Genomic DNA, 19,458 nt, shown 5'->3' on the forward strand with positions numbered 1-19,458 from the left:
CAATATGTACTCTATGGGGCAGAAACATTCACATTACGCAAAAGCGATGAAAAAGTTGCAGACTTTCGAAACATGGGCATGAAAAAAAAAAAAAAAAAGGATGAGATAATTAGCTGTGTTGAACGGAAACGAATGAGAAGGTGTTAGAAATATTAGCAGTAGGAACAAAAAAGAAGAATTTTGGGTATTGTTAAGAGGAGGAAGAGGAACTGGTAAGGATATTGGCTTAGGAGGAACTGTAGTATGAGGGACGTGCTAGAGACTATTGTGGAAGAAAAGAGAGAGAGGGAGCGAAGCAGACTAGTTGAAGGAAGGTATTAAAACAGAAAATTGCTACGTCAAGACAAAGAGACTAGCTGAGGACCACCGAACGTCGAACTTTGTCTGTTGTAGCAAATAACCTGCCAATAATGGCAGAATAGCTATTATGACGATGATGATATGTTTAGGAATATTGACCAAAAAAAAAAAAAAAAAAAAGAGGAGAGAAAATTAAAATGATAATTATTATAATCAAACCTCCTAATATTTTAGAATAATTTGGGTAAAAACTGAAAACGACTCAACTGTCTATGTCTTTTGTGTAAACTCAATTTATATAAATACTGTTGACCTGTATTAGAAACACAAAATAACGGCATCAAACTCCAAGTTATTTAAAGTTTCACTTGTTAATATGGATTACTAGCAATAAGTACCCCCTTCGTTGGGTTAAACTATAATAATAATAATAATAATAATAATAATAATAATAATAATAATAATAATAATAATAATAATAATAATAATATACTTCGTTAATCAATCATTTTTTTACTATTTGTAAAGCGCTCTCTAATATCGGTCATTTTCGATTATTTTTATGTTTCTCTCTCCTCCCCAAGTTGCGGTGCTGAATTTGGATTTAAACGGCATCACAAGTGTCATTATTCGTGTCAGAGACCCCGAAAACTATGGATTCGGCACTAATATTTGGTCATTTTTGATCATGTATGTCTCCCCCAAGTTACGAGGCTGAATTTGGTCGTAAACGGTATAGGAAGACTCAGTATTCAACTCAGCGACCTCGAAAACTATGGATTCGACACTAATATTCGTTATTTTCGATCATTTATATATCTATCTATATATCTCCCCTCTCCTCCGCCAAGCTACGGGGCTGAATTTTGATTTAAAAAGCATCGGAAGTGTCACTATTTATCTCAGCAACCCCCAAAACTATAGATTCCATTTTAATATCGGTCATTTTCGATCATTTTTAAATATCTTAAAGTGATATGACAGAAATCATCTCAGGTCCGATCGTCATCTATGCTGAAAATGAGATCGAGTTCGGTCGTATGGTTCATGAGTTATTAAGTTTTATTATATATATATATATATATATATATATATATATATATATATATATATATATATCCCCTTTCCCTCCTCCTCCCCTAGGTTCTACCATCAAAGTGAAACAAACTCTAAAAAGCTTTCCAGGAAAGAACCTCATACATGTTAAAAATTTGATTGAGATCGGTTTAAGTTATTCAGTCATAAACTTAGTCACTTTTATTTTTATTCATACTGATTTTTGTACATCTTCCCCTCCCCTATGTTGCTCCGTCAAAGTGAACTGACATATAACATTCCAGGCTTGAACCTCATCTATATTAAAAATTTGATCGAAATTGTTCGTTTTGTTCAAGTTATTAAGCTTTATTTATTATTTTATAACTCCCCTTTCTCCCCTCCCCTAAGTTTTACCATCAAAGTGAAATGATGGAAACACTCCCAGGTCCAAACTGCATCTATCGAGATCGATCGGGTGGTTCAAGAGATTAGGAGTCACAAAAATAGTCACTTTCAATGTTATAATATAGATTTATTATTGTAGTATAACGTTATATCGCTCAATCCTCGATATGTCGTATACCTAAGGAGGCTAAAAGTTATATTGATAAACAATTATTCAACGTGTAAGCATCCGCGCATGAAATCAAACTTCCGGTCACATGTACTAAGTTTTTGTCAATGTCGTGAAAATGTTATTTCGATATTAATTTTATGAGCACACATTAAAAATTTCCAACGTATGCTTGAGTCTGGAAGCCAAGGCCGTACCCATATAGTTGACACTGCATTTCTCTTTAGTTTTGGAAGAAAAACAACACTAATATGCTTTGAAATGAAATGAAGTATCTAGTTTCACGTCCTACGATTATGCATCGAGGCTAAGGGAGACGATAATGTTGAGAAATGAATGAAATGGTGGAATGAAGAAAGTAGGAGGAAACATCAAATTCCCGAGAAAACCCACGCACGCGGTGTTTGCCCATCTAAAAGTACCCATGGCGCAAGCTAGAATCCAACCAGGGACCCGTATAACCACACGTGACTGCTCTACCACAGAGCCGGTACTTGTGCAAGACTCTTGCGCAAGAGTCTTGGTCTTGCACCCCTTGGTCTTGGTCTTGGTCTTGCAAAAACTGCAAGACCAAGACTCTTGCGCTCATCACTAAAAGTGGATGATAATCTGGCGTGTAAGCAGTCATGCAATCGTCAATGACTTAAATATTCATCACCTAACACTGTTAAACCATTTGGAGAAAGCTGGCTACAAATAAGAAGCTCGATGTTTGGGTGCCACATGATTTGACTCAAAAACGTTTACTTGATCGAATTTCTATTTGCAAATCTTTATTGAAATGTAGCGAACTCGTGTCATATCTGAAAAATTGATTACGAGTTTGTTTCGATTTCTGCAGAACTCCCTGAATGATGTTAAGTTAGTTTCAAAAGAGGGTTGTGAAAACGGGTGTAGCCAGCAGGTTTATCTAGGAGGAGCCCGTCGTTTTTGAGAAGAGGCCAACTACTATGAAGTCACTATTATAGCACATTGCGTCTCTAAATTATTTTCCTTTCTTCTAAAATCTTGCACATTCTGTTTCTCTTTTTGGAGCATCAGTATAATGTTCTGAGCTGCTTTTCGTGATTTCTTTCTTAAAATACTTTAGTAAAAACATATTCGCCTTTTCCTGTGCACAAGATAAACAAACTTTTTGGTGTGGATTACTGACAAACCACTGTTGCCAAACAACCGGCCTATTTTATAATAATTGTCAATCTATGCCAATACGAGAATTTGTATCGTGAACGGAAACGTAACCACTTAATTACTTTTAAAACAGAAATGTATCAAATCCCTTTGACTTGGAAAATCTTCTGGGTAATAGTATACATGAGAACCCCCTGTCTTCCGTGGGCGAGGATACTTCATATTATATATTTATACGTTACCAAATTAAATCACTGCGTTGTCTTCCACAGATCACATAGCCTAACGTTGTCTTCATTATATGTGCTTAACATTCTATTTTTACTTTCTAGAATAAATTTTGTTGATTTCGATTCGAAAAATGTTAAATATTTTTAAATTTATATCGTGATGCAGACCAAAATCCTTGTTGCATATAATGTAATGCGCTATAGCATATAAAGTACAAGGGCAAATAGGTACGTTCTTTTTTATTTTCGTATCAGTGGATAAGTAAATTAAAGTGGGTTTGTTACCCCCTTTCTAAGTTCCTAGATACTCAATGAATAATCCCTAAAAGTATGGGCGTCCAGCTTCTTCTGGAACTCAGACGGTCTTACGTATACTATATCCAATAGGCCTATATAAAATATATTCATGCTTCATATTGGACATGGTCCGCACAGGAACTCTAGATCAATCAATTGTAGCAGATGTAGCAAGATTCATTTGGTCATTCCTTACACGAAAGAGATGCCATACTATTTTTCGATCGGTAAATAATTTATTTATTTAAAGAAAGAAGAAAATATAATGTATTGGGTGTATCCAATATATTAAAGAATATACATAAAAATACATAACATATTAAATTATAAAATAACAAAATACAAAATATTAATAGAATAAAATAAAAGAATAAGAAAAAAAATAACTGCTACAGAAATTAACAAGTAAATTTTCTACTTATAAGTGCTATTACTTCTCTAAAGGAAATCGGACTTTATAGATTCCCTTTATTAATAGAGTTTAACGTACCCGGTATTCAGAGATGACAGGACTTCGGACTTCTAGAAGTCATGTCTATCTTCCGGTGTCGAGTAACTTAATTCAATATACTTATTTCTATATTACGAACTTTTTGTATTTCTTATGCAAAGAATAAAGAGAAGATAGAAAATGGCTCACATAAGCAAATGCTTGTGTGTGAGCCTGATAATAATTTACCGTAAAATTATTAATTATAGATATGTAAACTTTGTTATTTTTAAATAACTGAAGCGAGGTAATCTTACGATGATGTTTTAAAAGGTAGTCATTTTTTTGGGGGGGGGGCAGAAAATTATTTGCGGGGCATGGCCCCGATGCCCCCCCCCCCCGTGACTACACCCCTGTATGAAAACCACGGGTCACAATATTTCTACCAGAAACCATAGAAATTCTATAGCGACGGGAGCGCAATGTTAGCGGAAGAATGGCAGAAGAGCATCGAAGATCATTTCATAATGTTATTTTGAAATAACAGTAAACGTAGATTAACGTGACCGAATGTCAGAAGTGTGCCAAGATAAACGTACTCTAATCCTAGATGGGTTCTTCACGTATTCACGCAATCTCGATGTGATAGGACGGTGTGTGGATCCCGTTCATTCTGTTAGTCTCCCCCCTCACTCGACTCATAAACTACGACCATTGGATATATCTTTTATATCACCATTCAAACACTTCTACGCAGTAGGAGTGCAAACTGCAGTTTTGATCGGCAAGGCTTACGTAAAAACTAGCACAATGCGGGATTGTGCCGTACAGTCCAAAGATATTTACCAAAGAAGATTTCTTGCCAATTGCCGACGGGAGCGAAACATAAGTCAATGAAACGCCTAGTTGGAACGCATCAGATGAAAATATTAAACTTCAAGACAAACAACGGAAACATAGATCTAATTTCTGGTTTTCGTTGGCTAGTTTTAGACGGAAGCATTTATCGTAGCATTTCTCGAAGCAGATGTGCTGCCAAAAATCTCGTACAAAATTCTATGACATCAAAAGTATATGGTGCTTTTACACGGTAGCATTTTGATAAGCATCTTGTCGTGGCGCAGCAAACAAATCACTGCAGAAGAGCGCAATTATGACTCCGAAACTAACGCAGAGATTTCAGTCGCTATTTCTTCTAAAGCCCTTTGTCGCATATTCTTATTAGGACACAAACGACTTTTAACTTCGTACAAACAAGGATGCTCCTCATAGTTTTCAATCAGCATAATAATAGATCCTCACTCCAACTCATTTTTCTTTACTACAATTCAATTTTTCACACAAAACAAAGAGCATGGATATTTGGCACAAAATCTTCCGCTTCCTTTTAACATACCATGGCGCTACAATAGGACCAGAAATGCTGAGGAAAATGCTACAAAATAGAGCAGGTTCTATCGACAAGAAATTCCATAGGATATGCCACGTCATGGGAAATGCTATAGCATTTGCTACTTTACACGGTAGGATATCGATGATACGATTTTTGCTACGAAAAATGCTTCCGTCTAAAGCTAGCCTTTCATACTCGTTTAGCCTACCTTCGGATTCTCTCCAATCACAGCATGAAGCATATCATCAACGACCTCTGAGATCTTCGACGCAGGTTTGGCACGTTTTAAATGCTTTTGTATTGTGTCCTAGAAAAGAGAGAAAGATATACATAGAAAAAAGTGTTAAAATAATGCAATACTTGTTACCTAGAATTCGTATTATTATATACTGTACATAACTATATTTTTTTAAGCAAGCAAGTTCCAGGTAAATTTTCTGAAGCAATTTTACACCGGAAATATAAACAATAACGAGAAAGGAAATGAACCATAGTCATTATTAAATGTATTATTCCAACATTCAGCTGCTAGAATAAGATAAATCTCCGTTAGTACGACCGGTCATCAGATTCGAACCCGAAGCATTCCGATTGCAAAATAGAAATGTAAAACATTAGAATGCGTCCCCAGAACCCGATGAAGATGTCGACTTCTTCAAGAGAAAACAGAGTGTTGGAATTCATTCTTGGTACACTCATGTCCAAAATGATTGTCGCATATCTATAACTGTCTTCTTGTAAGAATATAATTTGATAATGATTTTGCAGGGTACTTTTAATAGTGATACTATGTGTATAATCGAGAAATATATGTTTGTGGTAAATTTCATAGGAAAAGAATTATAAATACGAAAATTACAATAAGTAAAACAACATGTTGCTAAATGGACAAGAAAATTTTATTTTCGTTTTAGTGTTCTTATTGTTCATATTGTTAACACGTTTTATTGTTCTCTCTGGCCGGCTACATGAGAGAGCAGGACAAATCTTTGAGGCGACCTGGATTGGAAGGAGGAGCGTCACAAATTCTTCTAGCTCCTGGTACTTTTCTCCTCATGTCATCAAAATTGGAAATTTATAAGAAAAGTTTTATATTTCCAGCTTTCTTCAGTTCTATCTTCTTGGTGACTAATTGCAGATACTTATTACTTCCGTGGTTATCATTGGCGTATTTAGAGGGGGCTTCCGGGCTAAAGCCCCCCTCCCGAAATCTTATTTACTATAGTAAAGTATATGAAATATCTTGCAGAATTTTCATATTTTGAGGCAAAGCCCGACCTCCGAAAGTTAGTAAAGCCCCCCAAAACAAAATCGTAAATATGCCACTGGTGGTTATAGCTAAAGCTAAAGCTTCATAGTTTAGGAACACGGGAATCTCTTGGTTCATTTCCTAAACTTTACAATAACTGAGTAATGAGTTCATAATGAAACAATGTTTCCTAAAAATATTTTATCGCCATATTCTATACAATACGAATCTGTCGTTTACTGTTCCAATTCCATATGGAGGATGCAGAGGCAGAGAGCATAAAGCAAATACTGTTCATGGCGATTTGCATAGATATTTATTAGTTACCAGTGACGGACTTATCCATTTTCTACTGCTTTGAAATATCAAAAATTCAAAATTATTTTATGATGCAATAGCGACTGCGAATATTTTCTAAAGTATTAAATTTTGAGATGATCACTAAAAAAAAACTTTTCCTATAATGAGTCTGAAGTGTAATGTTCGTTTAAAAACAGTGTCAGTCCTTCACACACACACATATATATACATACATATTGTATTTTTTTCGACACAAAGCTTTCTGTCGAAAAACGATACTTTTACTTTCTTTAAATTAAGGAAACGATTATTTTAGATTTTGCATTTTAAGGAAGAAAAAGAAATGACTATATGTAATATAACTCCGTCACTCGATCTGAAAATCCTGAGAATTTCAAATCAGGACGATACCCAGGGTTTCAATCCACGGCTCCCTAATAATGAATCGATTATGTAACAATTGAACCACGCCAGCTGTATCTATCTATCTATCTATCTATCTATCTATCTATATATATATATATATATATATATATATATATATATATATATATATATATATATATATATATATATATATATATATATATAGGCGCGGATCCAAGGGGGAGCTATAGGGGCTCAATATACACTGGATAAACTGGGCTTCAATCCTACTTTACACCAAATAAAGGGGCAAACTATGGTTTAATGGTTTAGCTCCTCCCTTGATCATATCCTTATCCGCCACTATATATATATATAATATGTTAATGTGTGTGTGTGAGAGAGAGGTATGATCAAAAAGTAAGGTGAATGTACTTTGGCACCACCTATCAACGTTTGAGCGAGTTGGGTGGTGTGACATGTCAGTTGGCCGTGAGGACGTATTAAGAGTGTTGCGAATCATGGAGTTGGAGCAACTCGTCAACATTAACATTTTGTTTTAAGCTGCAAAAAGGTGCCAAAGAATCTTACGAAATGACAAAATCAGTGTATGGCGATGAAGTGGTGATATTGAAGATTGTTTACAAATGGTATAACCAATTCACAAGCGGCAAGGAGTCGGGTGAAAACAAGCAACGATCGAGACGTCCTTCGACGTCAAAAACAGATGAAAACGTGCAAAACGTAGTACAAATGATTCGTTCAAGAAGGCCAATGACTATTCGAGAGATTTCTGAAGGACTAAACATTTCGTACGTGTCCGTGCAAAGCATTTTACTTGCTGATTTCCAAATGAGTGCGAAATTTGTTCCCCTACTTTTGACTGACGAACAGTTTTTGGCCGAAAAAGTATTCCTATCTGTCCACATCCGCCGTATTCTCTGGATATAGCATCGTGCAACTCTTGGCTCTAACAATCAAAACATGCTAAAAGGAAGATGTTTTGACACCATTCCCGACATTGAAAGGATAACGACGACGTAGTTGAAGACCTTGAAGAAAGAATATTTCCGGAAGTACTTTTAATCGTGGAATGAACGTTGGAATAAGCGCATCGCAAGCCAAGAGGAGTACTTTGAAGGACATTGATTCATATTTGATGCAAACTTATTACTTTGATCGCAATAAAATGAGTCGCGTACTTTTCGATCATACCTCATACAAATGCCCCACTCATTAGATCTCCCTTTAATAAAACTTAGCTGCACCACTCCAAAAATCTGATTTTTCCATAAAGCCTTCGGTAACTTACATCACAATTCGTATGTTCTGCCCAAATATATAGTTCCTATTTTAAGCGGTTTGGCCTGAGTGTTGATCAGTCACTTACTCATTCAGGGCTTCTTTCACATTTTGAGATTTGAACATCAAAATGTTTTAGATTTCTATTTTACATTATTTCTAAAGCACAAAATTCCGTCCTGAAAACTCACTGTATCTTTTAGTTCTTTATTGGTCTTCCACAAGGTATCATGCTATTAAAAAAAAAAAAAAAAAATCTTTATAGTTTATTTTCACTACCTTTGTTTCAACTTTGTTTCTACCTGCTTTCTTGAAAACGTTATACTGTAGGCTAACACGTAGTTTCTTTAGCTCGTAAAACATACTAAATCACCATTCATCATTATACAGTAGACTCTAGTTAATCCGGCCATTCCTTGCAAAAAGAGGTGGCGGATTGTTGAGAGTATCTGAAATTTAGTTTAATACATACAGCACTATACTTTACTAGGTACGCATTAATTGCAAATTTGGAGCAAAGCGATCGACCTTTATCGATTTTAGATTTTTTTTAGTGCATCAATTATTATCGTGAACAAACACGACATGCAAATAGTTGTGTTTGAATTATCAGCGAAAAGTGTAATGGCTTTGAAAAACTATGTTCGTACAACAAAATGAAAAAGGCTTTGCCCTATTTCTAATGCTGAAATTGGTCTGCTATTTCTAATGCTTGTAACCCAGTTTTTCGGTCATTAATCCTCAATGATATGTCCGATCGGGACTTCTATGACACTCAGCGCACGCTCTCGAATTATCATGTCAAATTTGGTTAAGAGTCTTCATCCCGGCGAAATTAAAATACCGCTAATTTTACAGTAATTATGTGATATCTTCAAATAGATAAAAGATAATTGAAATATGGAACAAGAGCGCCCTAGACAATATTATTTTGCGTGAGGTACCGTTATCACAAGTCACTTAATGGCTTTCGTATTCAGCCGTTTAGAAAGGCGAAAATAAATGCCGATTTTCAAAATGGCTCGAAATCGAAAGCAGATAAGTGAGTCATGATAACGGTTTCTCATGTAAAATGATATTGTCTAGGGCGCTTTTGTTCTACATTTCAATTATCTTTTATCTATTTGAAGATATCACATATTTAATGTAAAATTAGCGGTATTTTAATTTCGCCGGGATGAAGACTCTCAAGAACGGTTCAGGCATCTATGAGGAATATCCAGACAAAGGAATATCTTAAGTCGAGTAAAGAGGAGCTTCGCTCCAATTGAATCTAAAGTTACATATATTATCATATATAAAAATTCAAAAAATCTTAGTTTGATTTGATTTTGGGTTTAGCGTCCCTCTCAGCAGCGAGGCTATATGAGACGTGCATCTACATGGAGAGCTCGGAGTTTGTACGTAGAGGCTTTTCAAAGCCATGGTAATGAACTGCAATGGAAACCACAGTAGTACTGTATGTATTTATCTTCAGTTACAGTATAAACAAATACTATAATCGTTCACAGATTGTTGCGTCACATTGTTGGCACTTACACGACAGAAGCCATGTGGGGCTGATAGCGAAACTCTAGTGTGTAAGGATTAGAAACTTACTTGAAAATCTTTGAAATATTCTTCTCCATAACAAATTTGAATGTCACTGGGACACTGCTTCCAAAATTTATCCAGATTGCCACGGATGTGTGTCTCTTCAGAAATTGGAGTCCTGTAGTAAAATTAGAACAGATTGGGACGTAACAAAACTGTTATGAAAGAAATTTGAGAAATTCAGTTTTATCAATAGGTAAACTATGGTAAAATTTTACAGCATCGTTTAGAGTTCTAATTCCGTACCATACCAGTCCTCGGAAAATTTTGCGGACCGTAACGAAACGCGAAAGCTGGAGTAAGCAATTGTTAGTGATGCATCGATTATTGCAAACTAAAAATTATATTTTGCGTTTCGTTGACTCATACCCGTACAGAATGAGACCACAGGTAATTTACTCAATGATTAGGTACCCAAGACTCATTATTATAATTAACTAAAGCTATGTTACCTTAACCTAACATCACTAAATCCTTATTAAATCTCTTTTAATATGAATATTAACTGATAAAAACTGTTATCGTAAGGTACGAATTGTTCATAATAAAATCTTACCATCATTATAATAAAATACAAAATTTAAGTATGTTTAAAGAAAAAATGACACTATACATATACGAGGAAGGATCAGAAACTGAAGATACAAGGATGACTTTTCTGGGGTTTCGTCTGCTGTAAAATAACATGGGGTGCGGTAATTTTAATATATAGAGTTGGCAACTGTGCAGAGTTTCAGCAACCCACCGCCTACGGCGCTGGTTATAGGTAAACACAAATGGCGATTCGTTTGGAAAGCTGGTCTCGCGAAGAAGTCCGATCAGTTACTCTATTTCTGTAGGCAAAACATGTAACCGCGTCTGAAATTCACTGGCAGATGGTAGAGGTTTACGGAGAGACTGTAATGTCTCATCAGCATGTTGCAGGATGGTGTCGAAAATTTGCGGCTGGTAGAGAAAACTTGTACGACGAGAAGTGCAGTGGCCGAGCCAGCATGGTATCAACAGATTTGAACACAGCTCGCGTGGAGGAGCTGATTCGGAACTCACTCCAAGCGATTTTCACCTGTTTCCGCACTTGACGAATCACCTTAGGAGGCTGTCGCTTCAGACGAGGAGATAAAACACTTCGTGACAATGTGGCTAAATACGCAAGAACAGGAGTTCTTTACCAGAGGGGAATCTTCAAACACATCCCATTATGCGACAACTGCCTCAACCAATATGGAGACTGTCGAAAAATAACCTAATGTATGTACTATCTGTTGACTGTGTTGGTTGTATGAAATAATATATGTACACGTTACATGCAGGCTAACCTTACTTTTCATCACTTCTCATATATGCATATAAATATCTTTCAGTTATACGACACCCTTAATACATATTTTGGAAAATATTATTACAATTGAAGTAAGTATTTAAGAGGATCGAATGACACAATAAATTTCCTACTCTTATTACAAAGGAATCTTAGCTGTTAATTGAGAATTAAACAGTATAGTAAGGAAAAATGAAAACAACACAATTATATTTAAAAACAGTACTAAAGTAAGATTTGTTATGTTCATAATGCTGTTTATCGCTTAGCCTTACCTACCAAACAATGGCTGATTATAGAAGCGCCATTTGCTACGGACCTTTCTGCCTCCATTGGGGTGACTGTTTCCAGACACGCATGTATCCATGAAAGGAGCACGTAAACATGTACTACATTTGCTTTTCTACCTAATTTATGTAACATAACGCTTTTCTACCTAATTTATGTAGACCCCTACCATAACATTAATAAGGAAAATCAGATCTACACTACTTACTTGTATAGCGTTGGCTCAACTGTATGAACGGTTACAGAAAACTTTTTCATTTCCCTGCGGAGAGCATCTGCAAACGAAACAGCTGCATATTTGGACATTGAATAAGCAGAGAAACCTGGAAATGTGTATCGACCTAGAATGAATGAAATCAATCATTAATTATTGGTTGTACGGGTTGTGCATTAAAAATGTAAACTTGTAAAAGTGAGTTCTTCAAGTAAATTATTATTGCCTACGACTTTCATTCCAACGATTTTCTTGCAGAATGAGTCAGAATTGGCAGCAGTGAATGTTACACGATTTTCAAAAGTTGTCTTATAGAATTTGTTGCATGCTCGTTCTGGAAATATTTCATTATTGTGAACCTTGGATTTCACCGGACTTACAGCAACATTATCACCCACGATGGAGATGTTTTCCGCAGAACGACTGACACGAGGACGTCCCGAGGGTTTAATGTCCCCAACCAAACCGGTTTTCTCAAATTTAGCAATTAGTCAATCTCAATTGTAACAAATTACGTTGATCAAACATTCCACGGAGTTTGCGAACAGTCTCTGCACAATATATACCACATTTGTAATAAGTTTTCTCTATGAGAACACGTTGTTCCGTCGTGAAGAGGACTAGCTCAGGAGAGTAATGCTCCCGGAAGTAGGATCGAAAAATACAGTTGTGATTGGTTGGCGTTATCCATTGGCGTTTTGTGGTTGATTGGTTGGCGTTTCTTGCCACATTGCATTCAAATAGCAGAAATCAAAGGATTGCTGCTGTCGGTCCTCGCTAGCGCTATATGCTAGTAACGAATATTGCTTTTGGTGTGAGTTCAAACCCAGCCCAAGAAATTTTTTTACACTTTTTTAATAACACTTTTTAAAATTAAAATAAGTTGAAAATAATACTCAAAAACGTGATTTACTTACTTCTGTGCAGATAAGTAGTAGTAGTAGTAGGAAAGGGTTAGGAGCCCCGTAGGGCTCGTTTTGTTCCCCTTGTACTCCATGATACAAATTTTGTGACTAACTTAAAACAGCTGGCTAGGATAGCGCGTAAAACAGCTGGCTAGAGTAGCGCGCAAAAAAACGTACTTCCGGGAGCATTACTCTCCCGAACGGGTCGTTCGTGAAGAGCTACATTTCTACCTGTACAAAACAGATGACAATCATTCGGTACTCCGTGACTACTAACCACAAAGACAACAGATGAAAATCGTGTAACGTTCAGTGCTGCCAACTTACTAGAACAGAAATGGCGGGCATTGGTTTTGCAGATACATTTCTCGTGTGTTTATGATTAATCGAACATTTCCAACATTTGTTTTATTCCATTCTACCTATCTCGCTCTCTACCCTTCTTTGTTTAACCTATTCTTTTTTCTTCTGACTGATCCTAAAAGCCCATTCCTGTGTGATATATCGCCAAGTTGGAAATGACTACACTGAACGAAGGTGAGCCCAGGTGCCATGTCCGACTTTCCACACTAATACACCGTTTGTAAGCATGTATCGAGAAAACAGTTTCAAAAAGAAATTTTAAAATGTGGTAAAAGTACTGTCGTTTATACGCAGCATTTACTCGTATATTTCAAACGTTGCTATTTTATTCTCGGAAAATCAAATAGTATCAACACAGCATACAATCAAACGTAAAGCCTCACATTGTACTACGTAACTTATATGAAATTACGGCAAATTATATGAAATAACAGGCAAAATTACGCTGGCTACAAAATCCGAATGAAATGACTACACAAAATTTCGCAGATATCAGGCGGGAAACTTCCAAAACTTTTAGAACAAAGAAACGCGATTTCCTGAAAGCTAAAATTAAGGAACTTGAAGATAATAGTAAAAATAAAAACATCCGGGACATGTATAAGGGAATCAACGAATTTGAGAAAGGCTATCAACCTCGTGCTTATATATTAAATAAATCTGACGGTACAGTTCTCACTGACACGGATAGCATCTTAAATAGATGGAAAGATTTCTTTGACGATTTGCTTAACACGCAACCAAAAACTAGTGTTCGTGGAGAAAAGGAGATACGCACCTCAGAACCGTATATTCCAGAACCCAACCGAATAAAAGTAGAAACCGCTATAAAGAAATTAAAGAAACACAAATCTCCGGGTGTAGATGAAATTCCGGCTGAGTTAATTTTAGCTGGAGGAAAAAAAATTGTGGAACAAGATACACAAACTCATTCTCCTTATCTGGAACAAGGGAGAATTGCCACAAGAGTAGAAAGAATCAATCATTGTTCCAATCCACAAGAAAGGCGACAAAACTGACTGTAATAATTATCGAGGCATTTCTCTTCTGTCAACATTCTATAAAATCCTTTCAAATATTCTGTTAGCAAGACTGACCCCATACGCAGATGAAATTATTGGAGATTATCAGTGCGGATTTAGACGAAATCGATCAACTATCGACCAAATATTTACCATTCGCCAAATACTCGAAAAAAAGTGGGAATACAATACTCCGGTACATCAACTATTTATTGATTTTAGAAAGGCATACGACTCGGTTAGGAGAGAAACATTATACAAAGTTCTTGCAGAACTTGGAATACCGAGAAAGCTAATTAGATTAATTAAGATATGTTTAAATGAATCCCAAAGTAAAGTCCGGGTAGGAAAATTTTTGTCCACGAGCTTTCACGTCGAAAATGGCCTGAAACAAGGAGATGCGTTGTCGCCATTATTATTTAACTTCGTTTTGGAATACGCTATAAGGAAAATCAAAGATAGCAACCAGGGCTTACAGTTGAACGGTATTCACCAGGTTATGGCATATGCTGATGATGTAAATTTAATAGGAGATGATAGGAGAACAATAGAAAGAAATGCAGAGATCTTATTAAACGCTTGCAGGGACATGGGTTTAGAAGTAAATGCAGAGAAAACTAAATACATGGAAGTGCGTCGGGACCGGAATACAGCAAATTATGAATGCGTTAACATACTAAATAATACTTTTGATAAAGTAGATACTTTCAAATATCTAGGATCAATATTAACAGAGGAAAATCATATTCACGGAGAAATTAAATGTCGACTAAAAGCAGGGAATTCGTGTTACTATTCGGTTCAAAATCTCTTGTCGTCGCGAATTCTGTCGAGGAATTTAAAACTTAAAATATACAAAACGATAATAATGCCTGTAGTTCTGTACGGCTGCGAAACATGGTCACTTACTCTGAGGGAAGAACATAGACTGAAAGTATTTGAGAACAAGATCCTGAGACGAATATTCGGACCCAAGAGGAACGGGAATGGGGAATGGCGGAAACTTTATAACGACGAACTACATAATTTATATGGTTTACCCAACATTGTTAGGGTCATCAAGTCTAGGAGGCTTAGATGGGCGGGTCATGTAGCTAGAATGGAAGAAAGTAGAGACGCTTTCAAAGTCTTGACTGGAAGACCAATCGGAAAACGACCATTAGGAAGACCTAGGCGCAGATGGGAGGACAATATTAAGATGGATCTCGCAGAGATTGGAATACAGAGTAGAAACTGGATGCAGTTAGCTAAGGATAGAAGTCAGTGGAGAGCTTTTGTGAACGCGGCATTGAACCTCCGGGTTCCATAGGCCATAGAGTTAGTTAGTTAGTTAGTTAACTTATATGAAATTATTTTTTTAAAAATCATAAGAATGGAAATTACACTACACTTGGCTCACCGGGGTAGCATCTGATGCGTATGCGTATATTAGCGTAAAACAGATTGAAGTAAGACTCAACCGAAAAAACAACTGTCTGTCTCAGGATTCCAGCGAGAGTGTTCACGCGTCCAGTGTAGTGTAAGGCGTTTGTAGTTTTGGGTCAATGAAGGCCGATCCAACAGCATATCTATATGCCGCAAGTCCAATATTCAGCAGATAACGTTGAACTGTGAACGATATTGCACGATCTGTCATGGCCATGTGGACAAGTTGTTTGTCATCTCGTAATGTGGTTTTACTGCGCGATTTGCTGCCCGTTTGTTGCTGCGTTCACATACGCATAGCCTATTTTGCGTTACGAGAAGCCATCTTCATGTAGGCCGATTATGTATCTTCTATCAAACGTAGTTTATGTTGCGTTCTTTGAAGTCCATGGTATATAGAGACATTTGTCCGCACACATTCTGTTCGTTTGTCCACTTTCCACTGAGTGCTGCATAAACTACTCAAAGCACAGCGCCAAAGGCATGCACCAACCTACTAATAGTGCTATAGTTTTTGACGTTATGTCCTCTGAGTTTGGACGCTTTCTTGACTCGAAATATACAGGGTGTTTCAAAAAGTACTTTCCAACTTCCTAAATTTATTCAAACAACTTACAGAGATGGTTTTAGTGTCATTTTAGCAAACTAGATCACTTTTTTTTGTTTATCTATGGTGACTATAATTTTAACAGCTGAAAACAGGACAAGTAAAAAAAAGTAGTAGTAAACAATTGTGTGTGTATATAGGGCCTATATTCTGGAAACAGATACACTCATATACAGTGGCGAAGGGTGATAGTTTCAAGAGGGTAGGCCCAAGGTTCTACTACTACTAATAATAATAACGATAATAATAATAATAATAATAATAATAATAATAATAATAATAATAATAATAATAATAATAATAATAATAATAATAGTAAAATGAAACAGATTAGACATAAATATTTTACTACAGAAATACAAGAAGACGAATTCACATAAATTTAATGCAATTGTAGTTCATAGGCATGACTTATTCGATCCGGATCTCAATTTTCAAACTGAAATTGACGTATGTGACTCATAGATGATCTTAATTCGCCATAATGCAATTTGTTTTAATTGGCGTGATCGGGTGGGGACGATGGACTATCACATTGTCTGCGCTTCACAAGAAACATATGTTGTTTAGTCTACATGTACTGAAACAAACTCTGCTTGTAAAATTTTGTCTTTAATTATATTGTTCAAAACACATGACAAGCATTCAGTCAAGATATTTTGTGTATATATATTTGTACCAATGCATGCAGAACTCTCTTGCCCTCTGTTTGTTCTATTTTCAACACAGGCGTTAGTCTTCGTTCGTTAATAACACATTAATTTTCAAACACTGGCATAGAAGGTTTTTAAATAGGAATTACAGTATATTACGTATATTCATATTCTCCACTTACTAACATTTTCTCTCATTCACTTTTGCAAATGTAAGAAAAAAAAATTACAATATCTCAAAAACATACACTCTTTCTAACAGTGGCGGCGATTGGACTTTAAAAGTGGGGGGGCAAGACATGATCCGAATATTTCTATATAAATCTTAATTCCCTTGTTGTTTCTAACACTTTGACTATTGAAAGTGTTAGACCTAATGACAACACAATTTGAAATGTTGCATAACTAATAGGATACTATTTTTTTCTGTTAAAATACCGTATATCGTATTTCATATTGTATTAACTAAATTGACGAGAGCAACGCAAGTAGGTACTAGCCCTTTGTACTCTTAAACAACAAAAATGTAACAAGAGATTTTATTCCTTGCTCATGAACATCCTAAAATTTAGTCTGGAAAATTGTGTGATCAGATTATTTAATAACAAATGCAAAACAAATAAATAGAAATAATAATATTAATCATAGTAAAGAATAATGAGGATTGTTTTGCAAATGTTATATTGATACTGTGGATAAATGAACAACTTAATTTTTAATTCCACACAGGTTATTACTCTTAGAAAATGAAAGACAGTAAATACCACAAGCATATACTACAACATTTAAAGAAATATTTGCCTCTGCAGCTTCCAGAAACATATTCGTTGTCATTAGGTGCAGTCTTCACCTTCTTGTAACACATCAAAACATAATACGAGGGTCATTTAACTCGAACTGGCAACACTGCTACGATTGGAGTGTCATGTGGGCAGGAGACAAATGACGAACATAGTGTGTTCCGTTGATGTGTACGAGTCAATTCAACGCTATTACGGTACCATATTACGATGTGTGTGGCTAGTAGACATTGTTAAAGTGATTGTTGTGTGAAATACCGCCGTAACGCAATGTTCACGCTTGCAGAACAGTGTGTGTTTATGAAATTCCAGGTGGTACGAGGGCGAAATGCTAGGACGATTCACAGAGCATTAGTACAGGCCTATAGTGAAGATGCTCTACCGTATCGGATAGTGGCCAGATGGGTTGCAGCATTTCAGGCGGGACGACAGTCAACAGACAAAATGCACGGTGGAGGGCATATGCGAAGGCATACAACCAATCCAGTACAGACTCTGTTACGACGATGGGGTTAGGAGGTAGTGGAGCACCCGCCATATTCCCCGGATATGAGTCTCTGAGACTCCACAAAAATGAAAGAATTTCTCAGGGGCAAACGTTTCAGAGACATTCCCAGCGTTGTTCGTGCCTTATGGCGCACTGTCAACACCTTCTCACAAAGTGGGGCTTTTGATAGGTATTCAACGGTTACCAGACATCTGGCGAAGGGTTCAACAGGCTGGTGGAGATTACATCGAAGGACTGTAAGCTTCTTGAGGTGAGTGATTCACTGCATTCCATTTCACAACTATGTTGCCACTTCGAGTTAAATGACCCTCGTACTTAGCATCACTCCACACTCCAGTTATACAAAATAATCCTAAAACACAGAATTATGTTGAATTCACTAAATTTAATTGTATATGCTCTCGTACACCCCTAAACACAACACTTAACTCGTATATTACACTGCAAAATAATGGAAAAGGTAGAAGTTGTTTCTTATTACTCTCCTTTTCAGGGTGCGAATTGGCGGGGGGGATGCCAGGGATTTCCCCCCCTGACAAAAATCTTTCCCACCCTGGAGAAGGAAAATTTTATCCCTGGCAGGGATAACTTTTTCCCCCTCTGGAGTATTTTTAAGTGGACATAAAGATAAGTAGGTCTACTTTGCGTAGCTAACCTAAATATTACTTGAGTGAAAATTTATGAAAGATCTCACATCTCAACTGTTTTGTACTTGTTAGTGTATATATATATAGTATATATATATATATATATATATATATATATATATATATATATATATATATATATATATATATATATATATATATATATATATGGGGGAGGACTGGGTGCGCATATGGGTGAAATTCATCCCCCCCTGGGAAAATTTTTCAATTCGCACACTGCTCCTTTTAATCAATAATCCTTAGTATTAGGAACAAAAGAAGATATTTTAGAAACTGTCGATTTTTTTTTTTTTTTTTTTTTTTGCAATTAAAGCATAACTTGTGAAAGATTTTTTTTTTCGAAATATTCTCTCAATTTGTTTCAAAGTGGCTGACTAATATATCGAGCCCTTGTAAGAAGTAGTGAAAACTATGCTGCAACTGTTGTGCTCCACGGGAAGATAATCAATACTTATTCATGCAAAGACAAGCATTATATGGCACC

General features: G+C 36.1%; 1 protein-coding gene across 1 annotated transcript in view; it reads right to left on the minus strand.

Moving 5' to 3' along the window:
- LOC145680212 (17-beta-hydroxysteroid dehydrogenase type 6-like) overlaps positions 1–19,458 on the minus strand; it is an 88,136-nt gene that overhangs the window by 29,846 nt on the left and 38,832 nt on the right. Inside the window, exons 4-6 of the mRNA XM_081750526.1 lie at positions 12,018–12,150; positions 10,210–10,321; positions 5,602–5,700 (exon numbers count right to left, since the gene is read on the minus strand). Of these exons, the coding sequence (XP_081606652.1) occupies positions 5,602–5,700; positions 10,210–10,321; positions 12,018–12,150 (344 nt within the window). The remainder of the gene's footprint in view (positions 1–5,601; positions 5,701–10,209; positions 10,322–12,017; positions 12,151–19,458) is intronic.

This window comes from Thermobia domestica, chromosome 3 (assembly GCF_964235325.1).
Source record: "Thermobia domestica chromosome 3, izTheDome1.hap1.1, whole genome shotgun sequence".
Classification (NCBI taxonomy): Eukaryota; Metazoa; Arthropoda; class Insecta; order Zygentoma; family Lepismatidae; genus Thermobia; species Thermobia domestica.